The 23,089-nt window shown below is 44.9% G+C and overlaps 1 protein-coding gene across 1 annotated transcript in view; it reads right to left on the reverse strand.

The window, feature by feature from the left end:
• The window catches only part of znf106a (zinc finger protein 106a), a 46,112-nt gene extending 25,568 nt beyond the window's left edge, over positions 1-20,544 (reverse strand). The window contains exons 1-8 of the mRNA XM_083633611.1: positions 20,412-20,544; positions 17,595-17,677; positions 17,296-17,357; positions 11,832-12,026; positions 3,318-5,141; positions 1,855-2,344; positions 1,019-1,088; positions 482-636 (exon numbers count right to left, since the gene is read on the reverse strand). Of these exons, the coding sequence (XP_083489737.1) occupies positions 482-636; positions 1,019-1,088; positions 1,855-2,344; positions 3,318-5,141; positions 11,832-12,026; positions 17,296-17,357; positions 17,595-17,648 (2,850 nt within the window). The 5' untranslated portion in view covers positions 17,649-17,677; positions 20,412-20,544. The remainder of the gene's footprint in view (positions 1-481; positions 637-1,018; positions 1,089-1,854; positions 2,345-3,317; positions 5,142-11,831; positions 12,027-17,295; positions 17,358-17,594; positions 17,678-20,411) is intronic.
• Positions 20,545-23,089: the final 2,545 nt, after the last annotated feature.

Raw genomic sequence — 23,089 nt, forward strand, 5'->3', positions numbered from 1 at the left:
AATTCATTCTGTCGCCTTTCTAACATAAAGATGTGATTATCTCAGAAACTAATTTCAGCATGCTCTTTTCGGTCGAAAACACTCTTTTTCAGAGGGGTGTATTTCCAAAATGGAACGGTTTATAAACACAGTTTAAAAAAAAAAATGAAACAGAAGGGTTCAAAGTTTCATTGAGGCTATTGGTTGTCCATATAAGAGGAACACAAAAAATGATATGGCTATATTAAAATGCATTGCGGCCTATGTGGCACAGTACAGCAACCTTTTGCCCAAGGGCCGTGGCACTCAAAGTGTTAACCTGAATTTATAGCAAACAGCAAAGAAAATAAGGGTTGAGGACAGCGAATAAATTTGAATAGATCTTTTATAGCTTGTGATGATCTACCATTATTAGCTTGCAGTCATCACTCACTCACAGACAAAAACAAATGGACAGACGGACGGCCAAACAGATAAAGGTTTCTCTTGTTTGTGGACCTACCTGCTGTTTGACCACCATGAGGCGCTGCACCTCCACGTAGGCGGCCTCCAGAGTAGCTCTGGCCTGGATCAGGCTGCTGTCCACAGCCTGCAGGGAGCGACTCAGCTCCTCCTCCCGCAGAGACACGGCCAGCAGCTGGTCCACCTGTAACCGCTCTGCACCGCACAAAAAACACAATGAGCTGAGCTGTCACGCAGAGTTTAACCAAACTTTTGTAAGATGACCTTAGATAACCTTTGTAAGTAAGATGACCTTAGGTGCACTGGCAATTTAGTGGACTCAAATTATGACCGCAACTTAAAATAATATTACAACATTCCACCAATGGCATAATGGATTACTGAGCAGCGGCAGAAAAAACTACACCACCTTATACATAATGTATACACTGAAATAGAACATCTTTATTTGCAGGTTGAAGTTATAGGCGCGCTTCAGTTCAATAAAGGTTTCTACATACATTCGATCCATGTGCTACAGTACTTTTGGATTTCATCCAAAGCCTCTCTTCCAGAACATCTTTGTTTAGATACTAACCTCTCTTGGATTTGATTTTCCTTCTTTTATTCTTTCGTTCCAAGCAAGGGATCTCTGGGCTTGGAATATCCTAAAAGAGAATAAACAGAGACACAGTCAATACTAATACATCAGTTTGTATTTTGCTCATCTGTATATAAACAAAGTGATTAACATATCAGTGACAAATGTGTCACAGTGAAGGCCATTACACACCAAGAGCGACGCAAATAACGTTAGGAAAATTCAGAATAATTGGCAAATGATTCATACGTGACACAATTTTGCGGTTAAATTAAATAGATTCTAAACAAACCATCGCGGCATGAAAAAATGGAGCAGCGGCGATGCAATGCTGTTGCTTTTGAGGAGAGAGCATGGTGAGTTCCACTGATTTGTACAGGAGCTGAAACTACAGCCGCTTTCGGACATACTACTTCAGGATGTCTGTGCGCATTTGGCAACCTGGGCTGGTTCAAAATGTGTGTTGGGGGTGGGATAATGGTGCTAATATAGTGTTTTATAAGTGAAGAGTGAATCACGGTGTAATTTCATGGTCAAGACATTATTTATTTGCCTCTGATCAAGTTTGTCGGTGTGATTTGCGTCCTGCCAATACACAGACAGATATGGCCGCCCTGTGTGGCCGCCTGTCTGATGGTCGCTCCACCATGGTATCGTTGCCTACACATTCATTCTATGTCTGTAGAACTGTTCATGTCGATGTCGCACGAATAAATCACTCTTGGTGTGTAGAGAGCTTGAGTCTAGGCTTATTTTCCTCACTGGCCACTAGATGGGGTTGTTTTGCTCATTTTTATTGTTATATTCGGAAACAACATGGTTCCATCACTCACCCCGGCTGCCCTACGCTTCTTCCCAGCTCCCTGACCGTCGTACAGCTCCGTCCCAGAACTGCTGTCCCCTAGTGCTGAATCAGAGCGCTGCAGGGCCTTCACTGCCCCTGTCTGTTTTATGGCCAGATGTCTCTGTACCTTGGCCTCACACTGACCAAGCATCCGTTCGTCCTCTTGCTGCCGCCGATTGTCTCTGCTCCCTTCGGCTGATACGTGGCTGGGAGAGGTGGAGGCTCCCTGCTGCTCTGAGCTGTGTATCGCAGGCCAGCTGAGGCCTTCTCTATGTGAGATGTGGGAGGAGGACGGGGAGTGGTGGGATGAGGAGCAGTCAGGGGCGACGCTGCTCTCTGATAAGCAGCGTTTTCGAGCGGTGACTGGGGCAGGGACGTCGTCCGTCAGCGACTCCCACTCGAGACCCTCGAGCAGGCGGAGGGTGTCCTCCTCCTGGCTCTGATCCTCCTGGTCACATGACACCATCTCTATCCCAAACCTAGAGGGAGAGGGGACATGGCAGAAGTGCTCGATGTTAACGGAAAGCAAAAATCACTTCGCATTTGATGTTACTCTATGTATTGACACCCAAATGTTTTAAAACACATATGTGTATATGACGTTCATTCAGCTCAAGACTAGTCTCGCTGGCCAGCCTCCCCTCCCTCCCATGAGAGGAGTCTGGCGCCGCAGGTCTCCATAGTGGGATTGCGATGGGCGCCGCTTAGCGGCAGTGGCCTTGGAAAATAGTTTCCAACAATCCAACTTGCCGTTTTCAGCGTGTAGTAACGAGCTAGCGTGTAGGTTTCTGCCATTAGCTTGCTAGCTAGTTAGCGTTGTTGTTTTCACTGAGGTGGCAAGGCACTATTTACAACGACACACATGGAGGAGGGAGCGGAAGCCGCTCTGATTGACATGGTCGGAGCCAATGACAGAGCTTGTAATAAGCCGGGAGCGGACATCCGGCAGCAACTGAAACAGTCGCTCCAATGGGGAGCAGCTGTAGAGCAGGGGAGGGCTTATCCCAGTTGCCTGTTTCCGTGGCGCCAGACTCCTCTCACGGTAGGGAGGGGAGGCTGGCCAGCGAGACTAGCTCAAGACAGATATTAGCCATGAAATTCTGCACTTAAATACAGAAAACTGAAGTCTCACATTCACACTAACACAGTAATTACTATAGTTTTAGTTAACTACTATAGTTAGTGTAAAAGTGTAGTGGGTAGTGTAAAAGATAAAAACGGATATCAACATCTCACACAAGTATACTTTACGCACTATTTACATCTTAACTTGTTTAGTAGTTTTTTTTTATAACCGCGTTGGGATTTTTATCTTAAATGTAAGAACATAGAAATGTTTCCATTGTTTCAGTGTTGTTGTTTTTTATCAGTCTTTTATTGCGTTTTCATCACCTCACTCTAATGACCTATCACTGTGCAAGTAAGATCTAATGTGTAAGCTCAACACCTCACCTTGGCATGCCTTTGCCTTGGCCTTGCTTCTTTCTGACCTCCTGGTACACTTGATCCCAGTTCACATTGCGCCGAGACCCAGAGGAGCTGATGAGCTGTCGCACTGTCGGTTTAAGCCCCGATTCTTTCTCTGTCTCGCCTCTCCGGGACTCGCTCACGTGCCGGACCCGCCTGGCGCTGTTCAGGTTGGGCTCGTAGCTCCCTGGTTTGCTCTTGGAGCTGATGTGTTTGGTCAGGTCCCGTTTCAGCGCAGGAGGCAGGCCAAGTTTGGACAGAGCGGGTGCGGTGGAGGTGTCACTCTCTGAGCCCTGCCCTGCCTCCACAGCCTCATCTGGGGCCACTGAGCCCATTTCTCTCTCCTCTCTGTTCCTGTCCTCCTCGTCTTCCCTGCATGAGGCTGCAGGCTCTGAGCTTTCCATGGTGGAGGTACTGACTTGTACTGACTGGAGAAACTGGCTGCTGTCTGAAGATGGCAATGCAAGAGCTAGGGATACCTTCTCATCTCCACAAGGATAAGGCCTGATCGAGTCAGGGAAAGTTGCTTTAGCCCCATTCTGCCTCCAGTTGTTTTCTTTGTTCACTCCACCCTGACTCTCTGGATGTTCTTGTTGCTGCTCCTCTACAATATGAAGTGCCGTTTCCACCCTGTTGTCACTGGAGATATCCAAAGAGCCCCTCTTTTCTACCACAGTCTCCTTCACTTTCTTACGCATTTCTGATTCTGAGAACTGCTGTTCTTGCTTTGATTGGAGGAGCCCCATGGGTGAAGATGTAGAACTGAGTCCACTATGCCTTGAGGCTGACTTGGACTGTTCATGCCCTTGACTGGGGGCCTTGCTGAGCTTAGCTCCAATTTTAAGACCAGAAATTAAGGACAACTTGATATCTCTATGTTCTGATGGCTTATCTGCCTTCTGCTTGGAAGGGCCAGGTGAGGTGGTCTGGTGGCCATCTCCCTGAGCACTGCTGCCGCTGCTAGTCCTGTCTTGGTTCTTCTTCTTGCCTGCCCTGCATCCTCTGTTTGTCTTCTTGTTACCTTCATCACCACCACCCGCACTAGAGCTCAGCTGGGAGCGCCCATTCAATCCACTGCTGTCTGGTGCCTTTCCTTGTTCTTTGGGGTGCTTCTCTGAGGGGCGGGGCTGTGCAGATTCAAAGAGCTTTGTGGGCGGATAGGGAGCGAAGCGACAAGCCTTGTCCAGCTTTTGATTACTGCCAAAGGTCTTGGAGCTGTTGCGGTCACATTCTGCATTTGGCCCCTCCCCATGTTGATTTCCATCACCTTGTTGCTCTTCCTGGCCACTGCCTGGATTTTGAACCTGGCATACAGCGCGGGGGAAAAAAGTGGGTGGAGGTGGATGCCTAGGAATAGGTAAGAGGCCCAGAATGCTCTGTTGTGGGCATTGGGGAATGTTGTTTCTGCCATAGACACCATAACTGCTGCCTCCGTTGCTCAACCAGGGCAGTCGACCTCTCTGATTGCCACAGAATGCACCCTGATTGTTGCCCCAACCCTCCTGGCTATGCAAGCTTCCTCCAGCCCAGCCTCCGGATGCCCACTTCTGGAAGTTGGGGGGCTCCTGAGCATGCCACGTGGCGCTCTTCTCCTGGTTCCTCTGGTGCCAGGGTCCAGCCACAGCCTCCCCTGCTCTGCCACCAGACACGTTGTTCCCATACCAAGCTCCTTGCCGATTGAATGACTGAAAGCCCCTCTGCGGCTGTCGCCAGGAATACTCTTGGCGGAAACGCTCCTTGGCTTCTTTCAGTTTCCTTTGTTCCGCCTCCTCTTGTGCACGCTTTGCAGCAGCAGCCGCCTCCTCTTTCCTAGAAACAAAGTATATAGCATACCAAACTATTAGATTTAATTCCTTTCATTCAGAAGTTTAATAGAATGGTCTTAAAGACCTAGGGCAGTGGTTCGCGACCCTAAGTGGGGTCACCTGGAATTCAAATAGGGTCACCTGAAATTAAATAATAATAATAATAATAAAAATAAATAATACATCACACACAATACTACCGAAGATGTTTAGGGTCACTTGTGATTTTTTTTAAATATAATTTTTTAGTTCTGAGTTTAAAGTGATAATCACTAAGATTTCAGCTTTGTTCTCTTGGGTGACACCTATGGCGATGAGTGGTAACTGCAGGTGACATCCAGTGTTGCATTATACAGAGTTCCCCAAACCTTTGAGTAGCCAGTCAGATTGAAAAAGTAGCCGGATCATGTTCACGGCGTTTGTTCCAGTGGTCCTTTTCCCAATTAATAAACAAACCTCAAATATGTATCCATGAGTGTGACAATTGAAATCATACAAATAAACATAAAGGCCCAATGCTCAATTTAATTATAAATAAAACAATACCCATATTGCAAAACACAAACAGGCAATGTATATTTTTAAGAACAAAGAAAATACTAATAACTGTATGTTTCCCAGAGGATTTGGAGAGATTGTGGTGGGTAGACCTTGCTTGGACCCTCTTGGGGGGTTCGGGGAGCCATGCCCCCTGTAAGATTTTTTTTTACATTTTAAACTAAAATGCATGAATCTGGTTCACTTTGAGAACCAATTTAAGAGGCTAGATCAGGGGTGGGCAATTATTTTTCATGGGGGGCCACATGAGAAACCCAGATTGTTGCCGGGGGCGAACAAATATTGTCATGCCGTAACCCAGGAACTTTGATGATAGAGAGGACCACAAAAAAATGTCCTCGCCACCAGAGGGGCAGATTCTGCTGAGGGTTGGGGGCCGAACGGCACTGGCGTGGAAAAATGTTGGGCATTTGAAGTCAGGTTTAGAGGAATAACTAATTTTAAATTAACAGTTGTGGTATCATTATTCAGTCTTAAACACCAATATTTGATCCTTTTCTCACTCACTCCTATGTCACCACTTGCTCTCCCTGCAGGGCTTGAAATTAGCTTTTTTGACCACCTGCCAATATGGCTGCTAGAGGTTACCAGCCAATTAGAATTTCCACTAGCCAAAATGTTTTTCTTGAAATAAACCAGAATATGAGTGGGTTAATTTAAGCATAAGTATCAGTAAGTGGCCCGGGATTCTCAAAGCCTGTGTTGAGGGTCACACGAACAAAAATGCACTCTTGAAGCTAAATAAATCCAAAACCAACAAGTTAATTATTTACATTTTTTACTTCAATGTAGAACAGTCATTTCTTACACATGAGATTACTTTTAGCCTTTTAGTCATAAAGATTATTGAAAGATATTCCATATTCCAGACTGAAATGTTAGAACAGAAGTGGAGTATTGGCCAGAATGACATGAACATTTGGACACTTATTCAGCAGGTATCTTGTATGTTGCCTTCAGGTGCACTGTAAAAAGTAGTGTATAAAGTAACCGGTGGGCCAGAGGCCAGTAGGCGGAGAAATCGCCGGCTACCGGGGCTTGGGGTACTCCCTGATTATGTGACATATAATGTCACTATATACTGCAAAGGCTTCCAGCAATGGACCATAGTGTCAATCAACATTGTGAGTGGCTCTTAATTATTATTATTTTATTTAGATGAAAATCTTTGAGATTATAACTTTAAATCAGGATAATGAGAATAAAGTCAGAATTCTGAGATTAAAGTAAGAATTCCGAGTTAGTCAGAATTTTGAGAAAGAAGTTAGAGTTTTGAGATTAAAGTCAGAATTCTCAGATTAAAGTCAGAATTCTGCGGGGGAAAAGAAGCATACTCTATAGGCTCTTTCACACCGGCCTTGAAAGCCGAAAAATGCACGGAAAATAGGATTCGCGCCTCCGATGTGAAAGTCGTGAACGTGCGTTGGTGGATAATTGTTTTACGCCTTTTGTCCCGCCACGGTAGGTAGTCACAACGCCGGGTTACCTGGCAACCCGCCTCCATTTGAAAGCGGCGTCGCAGCGAGCCGGAAAAGGTGCGAATGGTCTGCTCATTCATAAAAAAATTACAGGGGAAATCACCTCATGTATCAAGAAAGTGCACGAGTGAAATAAAAAAAAGTAGCCTATACAATCATGACTGCAGGGACGCCAGGAGGAATGCTCCGTGCGGTTAGGTTTTATGCTCAAACGATGTTGACATTAGTAGGTAAAATTAACGGATATAATAATAAGCTTCAGAGGGCTATAGCTGTCTGTGGTGAGTTGGTCTGAGGATATTCCCTCTCAAAATCAGTTAATCATACAGTAGGCTAGGCTACACTAACCTATGAAAATATTAATTTGAGCGAGGAGCTGAGTGGAAATGCCTCCAGCGGCTCGCCTTTCAATCCGGGAGCAGTGGCTGTCACCTGAAAGGACACCGCGGGACGGGAATGTGGCCGTCCTGCTGGCCTGTGTGTGAAAGCAATTTCTGTGGCGAGGCTGCCAGGCTTTGCAGGCTTTCTGCAAAGCCTTTTTGCGCGATCTGTGTGTGAAAGAGCCTTATGTGACATGACTGACGAATGTCACTGATGATATTATCGGCGGTGTAACGGAATTTGAATGTCTCGGGTCCCTAGATTTTTGTGATGTCAAAGTAGGGTCACGAGCCAAAAAAGGTTGGGAACCCGTGACCTAGGGCCACATGTCCTTTGATCTCTATAGAGTCTAGAATCTAGACCTAGAATACAAAGGTTACAGCCACAGTGCCACTTCTGGCTCAAAGCTAAAGTCAAATCCTCAGACTTTGCATTTGTTGAAAAAAACACACAAATCAATATCAGATACAGCAGTGGTTCTCAACATGGGGTCTCTGTCTAGGGGTCCTTGAGGGGATTTCAAGAGGTCCCCAGCAAATCGCTAAAGTGTTAAACTTCTACATTATTTCATTGAAACGAAGCAATGACTGCTTTGATCATAGTTTCACTGTTATCGCTCTACCTATTATAGAGGGTATGCACTCACTGACGTCACTTTCCCACCGGAACATGCCCCCTCAATCGAGACTGAGTGGCAACACATTCAGCAGGTTCCTCCCTGAGCAGCAGGTGTCAGTTATCTAGGCTGATTACTGCATTCAAGCTGTACGTTAATGCTGCCACTCAGTCTTGCTGCCACTCAGTGGGCGTGATCCCGCAGTGTCTTTTGCCTCTGTGAGGTCACGTGCATGCATACACTCTATATAGTCAATGAATGGATAAAATCGTATCTAACAATAAAAAATTCTCAGATTTAGGGTCCAAGAGACAAAATCTCATCAAATGGGGGTCTGTGGCTCTAATTCAAGATTAAATTCAAAATTCAAGATTCAATAACTTTATTGCCATGTCAACATAGTTGTGATAGGAATTTGTCTTGGTTCACTCTCAGACAAAAAGACAAAGACAGATAAACATTCAGGAACAGTATCCAACAGCGACGTATTCAGCAGAAATGCATACAGTTTAAAGTGCTATAGATCAAACGTAGTCAATGAATCAGTGCAAGTTCAGATGTCTAATGGCTTGGAGGCAGGTGCTATCTCTGAAGCGAGATGTTTCACTCTTGATGCTTCTGTATCTCCTGCATGATGGGAGGAGATTCAAGAGGCAGTGTGCCGGATGAGAGTTGTCTGCTATGATTTATTAGCCTTCCTGATTATTCTTGTGAAAAAGAGTGATGTAAGTGAGGGGAGACTACAGCCGATGATTTTAGATGCTCGGCGTACTACTCTTTCCAGCCGAGTCTTGTCCTGAGTGGTTGTGTGACCAAACCAGACAAGCATGGAGAAAGTGAAGACAAGCATGGAGAAAGTGAGTACACTCTCAATAGCAGACCTGTAGAAGTGGGTCATGGCTGCTTGACTGACCCTGAACATTTTGAGCTGCCGCAGGAAGTAGAGTTGCTGATGGGATTTGCTGATCTTGAGACTGGTGTTGAGATCCCATGATAGGGATTCATGGATGGTGGTCCCGAGGAACCGGAAGGAGGTGACCCTCTCTACCACTTCTCCATTGATGAAAAGAGGGGGAAGGAGGCTGGTGCTCTTTCTAAAATCAACAGCCAGCTCTTTGGACTTAAAGGAGAATTTCGTTTTTTTTTAACCTGGACCCATCTCCTGGCATTAATTATTATTTGGCCACTCACCAGGCGATCTCCGCGGCGTTTCTGGCCGTCCTAGCGTTGTTTTGACATCAATAGCGTCCAAGTCAGTTGTAAAATGGAGCTGACTTGGGGCCAAGTGTGAGCCTGTCTTTCCTGCATCTAAATAGCTATTTTTATTCCCGTTTTCGCCAAATATCGTCATAATCTGATCCCTCAAGAACCACCACACTGATATTTCGCCAAAGGCTGTTTCCTGGAGTCACACAGGGATCAAATTACCTCAAACGTGATCTCGGTCACCAAGTCTCGTGAAGTCCCGCGATACTTTCCTGCCGACTGGCCAAGTACAGGAGGACGCTTTGCGGTGGTGGTTTTAGCGCAACCTATGTGGGGTTTGGCATAACCTTCGTTATTTCGAATCCCACATAGGTTACGCCAAACCCCACATAGGTTGCGCTAAAACCACCACCGCAAAGCGTCCTCCTGTACTTGGCCAGTCGGCAGGAAAGTATCGCGGGACTTCACGAGACTTGGTGACCGAGATCACGTTTGAGGTAATTTGATCCCTGTGTGACTCCAGGAAACAGCCTTTGGCGAAATATCAGTGTGGTGGTTCTTGAGGGATCAGATTATGACGATATTTGGCGAAAACGGGAATAAAAATAGCTACCGTATTTAGATGCAGGAAAGACAGGCTCACACTTGGCCCCAAGTCAGCTCCATTTTACAACTGACTTGGACGCTATTGATGTCAAAACAACGCTAGGACGTCCAGAAACGCCGCGGAGATCGCCTGGTGAGTGGCCAAATAATAATTAATGCCAGGAGATGGGTCCAGGTTAAAAAAAAAACGAAATTCTCCTTTAATGTGGACTAGATTAGGGGTCCTTATGAAAAAAGTTGAGAATCACTGAGATACACTGTACTAACGTAATGTGTGTGTACAAGACTAAGAAAGTCTACCTAGCAACCATATATCTTGCTGCATAGTGGCAGGTGTCAAGGCCTGGTTCACTCACAGTGTGACCTACAGTGTTGAACTCATAGGGTGTGAGTGGAGGGAAAGGATCTGGCATGTGACGAGTTGACAGCTGCATGCCAGCTTTTGCCTCACAACAGTCTCAACACCTCTCCAAGTTTTCCTGGCAGACATCAAGGTCAGTCTTCACGAGTGTAAAGTAGGCATGTGCGCAAAAGTCCTGCCCCACTGGGCTTTCCAGATATCTCACTACTGCACTCTGTTAGAGATCATTGACAGCAGGATTAAAGCACAGTGTGATCAGGAACACTAAAATCAGTGCGACAGCTAGAAAACAGCAATCTGTCATTATTAGGGGTGTCACGATACACTCAGTTCACGATATGATACGATACACGATATTGGGTTCACGATAACGATATGATACGATATTTTAATAATATTTTTTTGCGATCGAATATTTTTTTGACCATCTGTTCAAACAAAGCAATGAAAAGGAGAGCGAGCATGCAATCAGATGCAGATCAGTGCCACCATGTTCAGTTTCTTTTTCTCACGATATGAGATTTCATCTCAACGATACATATTGTCATGTTTTGATATCGCGATATATTGTGGGACGATATATTGTGACATCCCTAGTCATTATAAATTAATCTTAATTAATTATCTTAATCTTAATTAAGAGTTTGGTGTTTTTACAATCCTACAAATAAAAACATGATAGGTGCAAATCATGCTATTACATTACATTCCAATCATTAACATTCCCAATGGTTTATCAGTCATTCATCACGAAATTTGGAACATCATAATGTTGAGTGAGAGGTTTGGTTGTGTGATGCCATTTGGAGGCAGCAGAGAGACCAGATAAGTTGAGGCAGATTGTGTCTGAACTTTGAGTGTGGGGTGCAAGAGAGTGCAGCCATGCTTTTTTTAGGTTGCAGTCCTGACATACGAGCCCAGCCTCTGGGTCAAATGTGCAGCAGCACAGTTCAGCTAAAAGAAACCTGTGAGTACTGCCCAGCAGAATGTGACTATACATGGTTCATGGACCCAGAGATAGATTATGGGATATGGCCAACTTTTACAATTGCGCTTAAACCATTACAAAAAAAGACTATGATAATGGAAGGGGGGAAATCTAACTGCAAATTGCAATACTGACCACTGTAATTTCAAGAACTTCACGAATGGAGATCATTAGAAGCCCCCTAAACAAGATATTGTGGTGCTGCACAAAATCTGCCCTACAAACCCAAGCGGCATGTTGACAAATGTAATTTGTTTTGTTGAAACTGAGCAAATCCCGAGGACTAGCATCTCATTTCTCCAAGACCATTTTCTGAACATTTTATAAGCACTGAAAATGAAAAACATTTATTAACATTAAATTCACAATCACAATATTCAGCAAAAACAGACTTTACTTCCTTTCTTTTTTGTGTCATTGGTATGTGTCATTCCCCCATACCAAGAAACAATCCAGATGAAAATAGCTTCTCTCAACAAAAATTACCGTAAGTGTCTTACCGGATCGTTTCTTTTCTCTTCTCAATCAAGTCCACCAGTGCCTGGTCAAAGTAGACCTCGTCTCGGTCGTTTCCAGCATTCCTTCGTTCCGCAGCCTCCACATTGTGCTTGTGCGAGGGGTTGGAGATGTGGCTGGCGTAATCGGTCAGGCTCACCACCGTTACCTGGCACACTTTGCACTCGTGTCCACAGTCCCTGGGGAGGGAAGGGGAGAGTGGGCGTTCAATGCTTCCTTCAGGCATCCTTCTGATCGAGCCTGGTTTGGTTTTCTTGCCTGCAGAGCCTACAACAACGTAGAGTCTCTACTTTTTAATACCTAAAAGTCCAAATACAATAAGGAGAGGAGAATACTCAACAATCCTTAAAAAAGCTTTTCTCAACAACAACAAAAAGCTTGTCCAAATTCTCTACTCTTCACAGATCAGGAGGTAAACTAACTTAGAATTTTCTTTTGTTCAGTTAAAATCTTGATCGTCCTGATCTTATTTGTCCTTTTCTTCAGCAGGCCATAGATGGCAGGGCGAGGGTAGAGGGGGCAGCCAGGCTGGACCCAGGCAGCATGCTAATGTAGCGGTGTATGTCCAGCCACGCAGCACAGCGCCGGGACGCGCAGACGGCAGACAGGCGCCCTCAGTCTAGCACGCTCTCATGATGGTGTCCACTGTGCTCTGAGACTCTACAGAAGGCTGTGTCTGTTTTTCACTCAGCCCCCTGCCAGCCTCAGGCCAGCATGTGTTATTAGAACTGATCCCCTGTGGCCTGCACCATCCTGCTACCCAATCCCCCCTGCCCTGTGTAACTGGAGCCTTGTGCAGGCCAGCTGCACATAACCCCCACTTTAAAGCCTCTCCCATGTATGTCATGCTGTGGCTCTGAGAGGAGAGGATGTAATGCTCTGGCTCTGAGAGGAGAGGATGCCATGTTGTGGCTCTGAGAGGAGAGGATGCCATGCTCTGGCTCTGAGAGGAGAGGATGTAATGCTGTGGCTCTGAGAGGAGAGGATGACATGTTGTGGCTCTGAGAGGAGAGTATGCCATGTTGTGGCTCTGAGAGGAGAGGATGCCATGTTGTGGCTCTGAGAGGAGAGTATGCCATGCTCTGGCTCTGAGAGGAGAGGATGCCATGTTGTGGCTCTGAGAGGAGAGGATGTAATGCTGTGGCTCTGAGAGGAGAGGATGCCATGTTGTGGCTCTGAGAGGAGAGGATGTAATGTTCTGGCTCTGAGAGGAGAGTATGCCATGCTCTGGCTCTGAGAGGAGAGTATGCCATGCTCTGGCTCTGAGAGGAGAGGATGCCATGTTGTGGCTCTGAGAGGAGAGTATGCCATGCTCTGGCTCTGAGAGGAGAGGATGCCATGTTGTGGCTCTGAGAGGAGAGGATGCCATGCTCTGGCTCTGAGAGGAGAGGATGCCATGTTGTGGCTCTGAGAGGAGAGGATGCCATGCTCTGGCTCTGAGAGGAGAGGATGCCATGTTGTGGCTCTGAGAGGAGAGGATGCCATGTTGTGCCCCTCAGAGGAGAGGATGCCATGCTCTGGCTCTGAGAGGAGAGGATGCCATGTTGTGGCTCTGAGAGGAGAGGATGCCATGCTCTGGCTCTGAGAGGAGAGGATGCCATGTTGTGGCTCTGAGAGGAGAGTATGCCATGTTGTGGCTCTGAGAGGAGAGGATGTAATGCTGTGGCTCTGAGAGGAGAGGATGCCATGTTGTGGCTCTGAGAGGAGAGTATGCCATGTTGTGGCTCTGAGAGGAGAGGATGTAATGCTGTGGCTCTGAGAGGAGAGGATGCCATGTTGTGGCTCTGAGAGGAGAGTATGCCATGCTCTGGCTCTGAGAGGAGAGTATGCCATGTTGTGGCTCTGAGAGGAGAGTATGCCATGCTCTGGCTCTGAGAGGAGAGGATGCCATGTTGTGGCTCTGAGAGGAGAGGATGCCATGTTGTGGCTCTGAGAGGAGAGGATGCCATGTTGTGGCTCTGAGAGGAGAGGATGCCATGCTCTGGCTCTGAGAGGAGAGGATGCCATGTTGTGGCTCTGAGAGGAGAGGATGCCATGTTGTGGCTCTGAGAGGAGAGGATGCCATGCTGTTATGTGGCTCTGAGAGGAGAGGATGCCATGCTGTGTTCTCTGAGAGGAGAGTATACCATGCTGTTATGTGGCTCTGAGAGGAGAGTATACCATGCTGTTATGTGGCTCTGAGAGGAGAGTATGTAATGTTGTGGCTCTGAGAGGAGAGGATGCCATGTTGTGGCTGTGAGAGGAGAGTATGCCATGTTGTGGCTGTGAGAGGAGAGTATGCCATGTTGTGGCTGTGAGAGGAGAGTATGCCATGTTGTGGCTCTGAGAGGAGAGGATGCCATGTTGTGGCTGTGAGAGGAGAGTATGTAATGTTGTGGCTCTGAGAGGAGAGGATGCCATGTTGTGGCTGTGAGAGGAGAGGATGCCATGTTGTGGCTGTGAGAGGAGAGTATACCATGCGGTTACATGTATGTGGCTCTGAGAGGAGAGTATACCATGCTGTTATGTGGCTGTGAGAGGAGACTTTGCTGGCCGCTTTTCAACTTCTTTTTTCAAAATTGTGTCATGGCATGCTGCCATCTTCTGACCTCTCATCAAGTTCATATTCATAAAATCGTTATCAATAAGATTGTTACTTTTTTTTACCTCCCCGGCATGTTCTTTCTCAGTTACAGTGGTGGGGGAATTGAAACATGAACATAAAATCAAAATAAGTATGTTTTTTTCCTAACTTGTAACTAAGCAGAGACCTCGCTAAGGGAAACTTAATAGTCTTGGACTCGCTATGGCATCCAATTTCTAAACAAATTGGTTTCTGAATAATGGCCTCTCACTAATAAATTGAGCTTTTTTTCCTTTATAATTCCAAATAATTTAGATTGTACAGCCAGCCATAATGCAGATATGCTTCATTTTCAGATCAAGGTTTTTACAAAGTTGCATGACCGTAATGTTTAAAAAGATTTTATTTTTATAAGAGTAATTGCTGCCATGTATTTTAGAGTGTATTGCTGCTACTTATGTTTTATGTAGTTTTAGAGTGTACTGCTGCTACCTATGTTTTATGTATGTTTTATTATGTTTTACGTTTTATGTTTATTGTGTTTTATGTTTTATGGGGACAACGGATGGAAATTAGCCTCGTGCTAAATCCGGCAATTTTTACACTTTTACTATGTTCCAGGTTTTATTATCTGTTCTATGGTTTCTGTGTTCATTAATTTTGCACTGTCCCGCCCAAATAAACAAATAAATAAATGCTTGATTTTTGGATCAAAGTTGATATGAAGTCCCATTGAACTAGTGACCGCTCTGGCCCGGAGCCTGAATCCCCATTTGCTCTAGCCCACATCTCTCCGCGTCACTGACAAGCCGCCACATACTTGCAGTAATCGACATGGCAGTCATGAGATAGCCAGTTGCCTTCAAGCGGCCATGCCTGTTGTCCCGGAGAGATTGTGTCTAAATATATCTGGCACAGTTGAGACAGCTGCCCCTCTACCCGCTTGCCCGTTAACAGTGAGGCACACGTGCCCATGTCTACACGCGCCTCGTGACCAAAATGCTCTTGAATCAAAGTCAAAGCCTTTTAATTACAGTTAAACTGATTTTATGCTTACGTGAAATCGCCAGCGCCGACAGGTTGCCGCAGCTGGCCGTCCTATCGGCGCAGCTCGGCGTGCAGCTCCTCGAATATGTGACTCCGCGGCGTCAACGCGGACGTGACGTGACCAGCACAAGAGCTGTGATTTGGCCGTTGCCTTGGGCCGCACACATATCCGCTGACGTACTTGTTGTGAGGAATGAGGAAACGCAATTTCCTCATTTAACAGTGCTTGTCCCTCATCTAGCAAAGCCTTCTGCAGGCTCACCGAAATGAGTTTTGAAATGGAGGGACAATAAAATGTCCCCCCACCGACATTATTGCAAATTCTTGGTAAACAACACGATAGCTTCATATGTAATGGACATGAGTGTACCACAAGCCACCTAGTGTTTTGGAGATGTACCGCAGCCAACGCGCGGAGTTACGTTTGAGTATGCACAGTCGCCGCTAGTCGGCGGCAAGGCTCCAAGTCGAGGCTGCGCAGAACCCTGTCAGCGCCTTTACCGGTTCAATGAAAAGTTGTGTTGACTGAATAATCTGTGAGATGTTGTGATCTGATTAGTAATCATGATTGTTTTCCCTGATTATTTAGTTAAATACAACTTTTTTGCACATTTTTCATCACCCCAACGAGACCCCCCCATCCCCTTTGAAAGAATCAAAATATGTTTATTTATGTTATTTTCCTAATTTATGTGAATCCATTTAATCCCCCCCCCCATGAAGACAGCAAACCTAGGGGAAACACTGATATGTAATGTATGTTTTCAATATCACTGATCTCTGCAATTAATAATATACTATTACACCTAACAGTGAATCAGTGTGCAGTGCACCAGCGTTTCTGTTGTCCCGTAATTGCAGGACATTGGCCTTTAAAATTCATCAAAAACCTGTAAATTAAAATCTGCAGGACACCGTGTCATGTAAATTATCTCCCGACGCAATTAATTGTAACCCCTGGTTAAATCCCCGGAGATAAGAATACTGACCTATCACTTTATAGTTTGTTACACTGTCAAACAGCTCCACACAAGGTGTGACAAACTAACATGCGAGTACTGCTCGTCTTTAGCTGCTTCTGATTGGTCAGTTTAGAGAGGTACATCAAGTTTCTCCAAAATGCTATTGGCTAATGGGGACTGAGTGTTGGGATTTTGACAGTGCGGTGAGGTTTTGTGTGTCAGTGTGTGTGCTGCTGTGCACTGATATACCGCGTGTGTTTTCCTATTAACGTAGTGGCTAGCTACCCAAAGCAAGCCAAGTCTACTATTTTCAAGTACTCTACAATTAGCCTGGCTTATTTGTAATAAGTGTGTTTGTACTTTGTATGGCTAAAGTTTTGCATGCTATCCTATCGTCGGAGAACTGTAGCCTGATGCTAATGTAGAGGCTAGTGTTTTCCACCACCTAACGTAGCTAGAGTCTAGTGTTTTCTGCCTGCTTGCTAACGTGGACGCTACATGGATCTATTATATTATCGGGATGCTAGTGTTTTCTGCCTGGACGAGACGACCAGCTGGACCATCGCCACACCAGATAGCACACCCTGTGACCGGAAAAGCACGGTTACACCTCTGGAAATGATAGGCTAATTGAGTCTTGTTTGGCTGTTTATACTTTCAAATAAAAAATATAAATCTACATGCCCCATTATATCATTATTTATATAGCGCCTATATGAATTGTTTTTAAGCTCAATAAACACAGATTGAACTGAATTTATACCACTTGTCCTGTATTTGAAATATTAAAGGACACAATGTCCTGCAGCTGTGTTTGCTAGCGGAAACGCTGGTGTGCACACGGTTTGCGTTCAGTGCAGCTTAACGACAACTCACCGGCCTTTTAGGTTTTCCAGCTCACGGTGATGCAGCATACTCCTCATGTGCTCGCCCATCTCCTGGAGACACACATTGAAAACAAGAAATTGTGTATTCTATGTGGCCCACATTATCTACAAAGAATGGTGGAAAACATGAGTTTATTTGCTATGTATGGTAGTTTGTTTAGTATGTTTACATGATGGTACACCACTGCATGACGCTGGGAAGTGGAGTGTGCATGTGGGCTGGTCTCCTGCAGTGCATGGCACTTGAATAAAGATAAATACAGCATTGTTTACTTGAGGTTAAATTACCTGCTTGGAGTTGCAGACCATATCGCAAAGGATGCACTTTCTTTCTCTCCCCATTTTGAAGGCAGGTGGACATCAGCCAATTACTGTCAACAGAGAGAATTTATTTAGTAAAAGCATACAGCTTGCAATACCGTCCTAAATTATAAATAGTATGGTACTATGGTTTGAACTTAACGAGACATCACATCATGAAGATCACTACTAATTGTATGTATGGGGCGTGTATGCAGAATCACTGCCAGCTTATCATCTTAGTAGCTGACGTCTCGGCAGCAATGCAGGACTCTGACACACCAAAGCAACACTGTGAAGCAGGCTGAGGGCTCATTTTCTTTAACTGCCACACCTAGCTCTTCAACAACATGCTTTGCTACCAGATTTCAAACTGGACTGGTCTAATTACAGAGTGCTGCTGATAGCCAGAAGGCAGAGCCACAGGGACACCATGGCTGTCTGGACCTGTTCAACATTCACAAACAGGGTGGGAAATCCACAAGCCAAATGCTGGTAAATTTCAGCCGTGGATATAGGGTGACTAGATGTCCCACTTTGTGTGGGACTCACTGCACTGCAGCTTTTTATGCCTTTTCCCATGTCCCACATTTTGATTGGCTTTAGTTTTCAAAAGCCAAACCACTGAGAGAGAGAGAGAGAGAGAGAGAGACTTTGACTTTTGATGTTCCTTTAATGAACAGTCAACTTATCTTTAAAAAACCGAGCGACTTAACAAAGCCAAAAACTAAACAAACTCAATTGCCTCGCCACCCACAAGAGAGAGAGAGAGAGAGAGAGAGAGAGACTTTTTCTCTTGTTCCGACTTTCTGATGTCTTTAGTCTTCTATGACAGATCTTTGGGTTGTGGTCAGGATAAAAATACATTTGAGGATGTCATCTTAGGCTTTGGAGGGAAAATGATGGTGATTTTTCACCATTTGGTGACATTTTATAGACCAAACAATGAATCAATTAAGTCTAAAATAATCAACAGTTTAATCAATAATGAAAATAATCTCGACTCGACGCATCTGACACAATCAGCACAAGTATAATATAGACAGTCCACATGTCTGGGAACGCCCATACAGGCTCTAGGAACGCCCACAATAGACGCTGGTTAGCTGGCTCAGCCTGGCTGGGGTAAATCCTCCCATTCTATCCATTCAGCAAAGTTAGAATTTAGCTGATAGCCCAGCCCAGGCAGACACGATCTGGGATTTAACCACCGCAGTAAACGCACATCTGAGCAGACGTCTTGTGTTCTGCTCTAGAACCCCCAAACATGTAGTTTAGAGCCGCAGCACCGTCTTTTCGTGAGTCAGCCCATGAGATATATCGGCGGTTTTACCCCACTCGCGCGCCAGCCGTTTTACATTTTGTGGGCGTTCCCAGACATGCGGACTGTCTCTATATCATGTAGATGGGGAGATAACAGGAGAGTGTGAAAGCTAATTACCAAGTATATGCACTACATTATCTGATTGGGCTAACTTCTAGTCATTGAAATCCTAGTGAAATCACACAATTGACTCATTTTACTGGGGACTCCCACGCGACCCCTCGTCAAGCTGACGTTCGAGTATATAGGTCCTAGGCGCTGCCGTCGGCAAAGGCTCCAAGTCAAGGCTGACGTTGGAGGATGTTCCCAGCTTTACCCTATTATCCAAAATGGACAGACCATCAACTCCCTACAGCCAACACCTTACCAGACCCTGCTTGTGCATATTGAGTGGTTATTCAGTCAAAGAGCAAACTTAGCAAAGGACAAGGTGTAATATGGGACATGAACAAGGTTTGGAGATACCGTCATCGTTAGACCTTATGTTTATGACATTATAAAATGCCTAACAATACCTCCATGACCCATCATCATTCATATTCACTCCCAAGCTACCAGAGGGCAGTTATTTATAATGATCCAGGGCTCATATTCCCCTCACACCACACCCAGTGAATCTCTAGGGGGCGGCAGGCTGCACAGCTAACCTCGCGTCACCAGGCTCTTCTCTCTCGGCAGTGAAAGTATCTCTAACTTCAGAATAGTGATGTTTTACATACAATGGCAAGAATGTTTGGAGACGAGAGTGTGGGGTGGGTGGGGGGCACTTCGAAAATGTTTGCAAGTCTCGTAAAAAAACTGAATAGAGCCACGCCAGTTTGCATTTGTTAGATGACTTAAGTTAGACTACAGAATCAGAATCACATAACGTAACAATAGCGTTTAGGCCTAATTTAAACACAGGCCGTCTATGAATTCTGCAAGAGCAACAGGGAGTCCAAAAAAGTTATGCTATGAATGGTTAGCTAACGTATTTGGTCCAACAAGAGTGTGTCCGCACCAACGTTAACTTTCTGACACATCTAGTTACTAGTTAGCGTTAATTAGTGCCAGTGCCCGCTACATCTTACGTCGAGACTTGATGACATGACATGATTAACGTTACTTAACGCCAAGTAGCTAGCAAAACTGTCCTTGTAACCGTTTGTTGTTAGCATAGCCGAGTAGCTAACTATACAGTTAGCTGTTGTTATAGAGTGCAGACGTGTCTCTCAATTTACTAAACAGAAATCGGAAAATTAGCAGACCACACATCTTCATGAATTGCTGAAAAATTTGAAACGATTACCCATAAAGATTCACCGTACTCCGTAGACTTTGTCTGTAACATTAAGTAAAAGCTAAAGCAAATTAGCAAGCTAACAATTCACCCTGTTAGCCAACGTGACAACACAAGTAGTAACGTTACTTGAGAACGAAAACGTGAGGGAGCATACATTTGTTGATATTTTGTAAATATTAAGACATTACTGTCTGGCTACCTTCAGAATATCCAATGTGTGTGTGTACGGTATTATTTCTGCATTTCTCCACCGTTGAAGCTACCTAAAACGCTAGTACAAGCAAAGAACTTTTATGGAAAGAACTGAAAGCTCCATATTGCCCCATTGCAACATCAGCGCCCAGCAGCCTCCGCCATTTTTTATTTTTGGAAGCGTGACAGCGCCAAAAGAACCTCGCACAGGCTCGCAGTGGTCAGCTTCTTCTTCTTCTTCTTTAAATTTCCGGCAGACTAGGCACGGGTTAGTGCATTGCTGCCTCACACTGTAAACTACGTCGTCTTCTTCTTATTCTTCTTTAGTGTTTTATGTCGGTTGGCAACCAACATAAAGGTGCATTACCGCCACCAACTGGATGGAGTTTGATGTCTTCTACATATTGGAGTCTATTTACAATGTTCATCATGTATCATCACCCATAGTGCTCCCATTCACGATATATTTGTCCATTCTACGACTCAGTCGGAGGGAACTCATCCCTCAGCGCCTTCTCGATCTCCTCTCCAGAAATGTCAACAACATTCAAGAACCTTCTAGCTGCATCCATCATCATCTTAATCTTTTCCTTTTTTCCTTTGATCTGTTCCGCACAATTAATTACCATGGCCATGAATGTCAAAAATCCTTTCTTGTCCACACAAATGTTTCGTTCAATTCCACCAGTTCCACTCTTCTGCTCAGATTCATTTTGCACTTTTTCCTTTCCCTCAATCTCCCTGCACTTAACAGCCTCAGCATACGACACTCCTTTCTCCTCTCTGATCCTTCTCACTTCAATCTCCTTAACTCTACGTGGACACTGCGCTGATCCTGTTCTATGACTCCCCTCACAGTGCAGACATTTTACCTCGTCTTTACATTTCTCCCTCCTGCACTCGTCTCCACCACACCGTCCACATCTCCTTTGTCCTCTGCACACTGCAGCAACATGACCGTACTCCTGACAAGAATAACACCTGAGAGGAGCCCTCTCATACTCCCTCACCCTATAGCTGACACTATCCACAAACACTCGATCCGGGATTTCTCCTTCAAAACTCAAACACACTGAGGTACTCTCCTCGCTTACACCATCTCTAAACCGATTCAATCTCCTTGCCTCAAATACACCTTCCACTTCTTTAAATACATCACAGTAAACACATACTGGCACTCCACTGATCACTCCTTTCTTCACTGTCACTGGACCTGTTCCAAGTCGGAAACACATCACATTACAAGATTTGAACGACAATAAATCTAGAACTTGCAACTCCTGCTTCTTCGACACACAATCAATAATAACAATCCCACCTCTCGTTATTTTGACAGACTTAACTGCTCCAAACTCTTCTTTCACAAACTTTCCCACCTCATGTGGATTGCTAAACACTCCATCAATTTCTGAACACGCTTTCATTCCAACCACCCAAGGCCCCAACCCATCTTTTTTCACTTTCTTAATATTCTGAGCAGACCCGCTCGAGACACTCGACACACTCTTTCTCTTGTTTTCCAGACACCTCGGATCTTCTTCATTGTTTGATTCTCCCTCCAAATCACTCTCAAACGCCATTTCCGCCATCGTGCTCCGACGCCGTCCCTTGCGCGGCATCCCTCCTCTCTCTCCGCAGTGGTCAGCTGCGGTAGCGCGGGCCCCTATATTCAGCCTCTCAAACAGTAACTCAACGGGAGAACACTCTAAATTTCGTGGATTCACATCTTTTCTGGGCGTACTGCAAATCTTGATTGAAGTGGTGTAGTGCAGGGATGTAAAACAACAACCATATTGTGGAAACTAAGCAAAATTTTTCGTTTTCTTTGTTTAGTTTTTTCAAGATAATTAGCTAATGCGGCTGTCGTCCACTCCGTCAGAAGTGCGTTGCCGTGGTTTTAACCTCGGGTCCTTTGCATTACTATTTATCTTGAAAAAACTAAAAGAAAAAAACGAAAAATTTTGCTTTTTTTCCACAATATGGTTGTTGTTTTACATCCCTGCACTACACCACTTCAATCAAGATTTGCAGTACGCCCAGAAAAGATGTGAATCCACGAAATTTAGAGTGTTCTCCCGTTGAGTTACTGTTTAGAGAGGCTGATTATAGGGGCCCGCGCTACCGCAGCTGACCACTGCGAGGCGCATTCTGTTTCCAAAAATGGCCGGAGTTTCGTCTCTTTCCTTCCATGCTCTTTGGTACAAGCTAGTCGTGCTTCTTCTTCTTTTGCGTTTAATGGCGGTTGGTAAACAACTTTCAGGTGCATTACCGCCACCCACTGATCTGGAGTGTGGACTAAAATCTAGCTAGTCATGCTAGAAGCTAGCCATCTTTTCTTTTCCCCACAGGTTCTTCTTCTTCTTCTTTGCGTTTTTGGCAGATTGCAATACAACTATTAAGGTGCATACCGCCACTTACTGTACCGGAGTATGCAGTACAGGATACAATTTTCTTACATCAGTCTATGAAATAAATTAAATAAAAGAAAGAAAGAAAAAATATATTAAACAACCCTGTAACTTTTAAGAATTTTCAATCACGCCTCTCTGTGTAATCCACACCTTATCTCCTTTTGTTCCCAATATGTCTTTCAAATCTCTTTACAAGGTATGCTCATCAGTTAACCAGAAAGGATCGCAAATGCTTTTAATGATTATTTTATTCTGTCTGTAAAGGAACTAGCAT

This window comes from Poromitra crassiceps, assembly GCF_964638095.1.
Source record: "Poromitra crassiceps genome assembly, chromosome: 3".
Classification (NCBI taxonomy): domain Eukaryota; kingdom Metazoa; phylum Chordata; class Actinopteri; order Beryciformes; family Melamphaidae; genus Poromitra; species Poromitra crassiceps.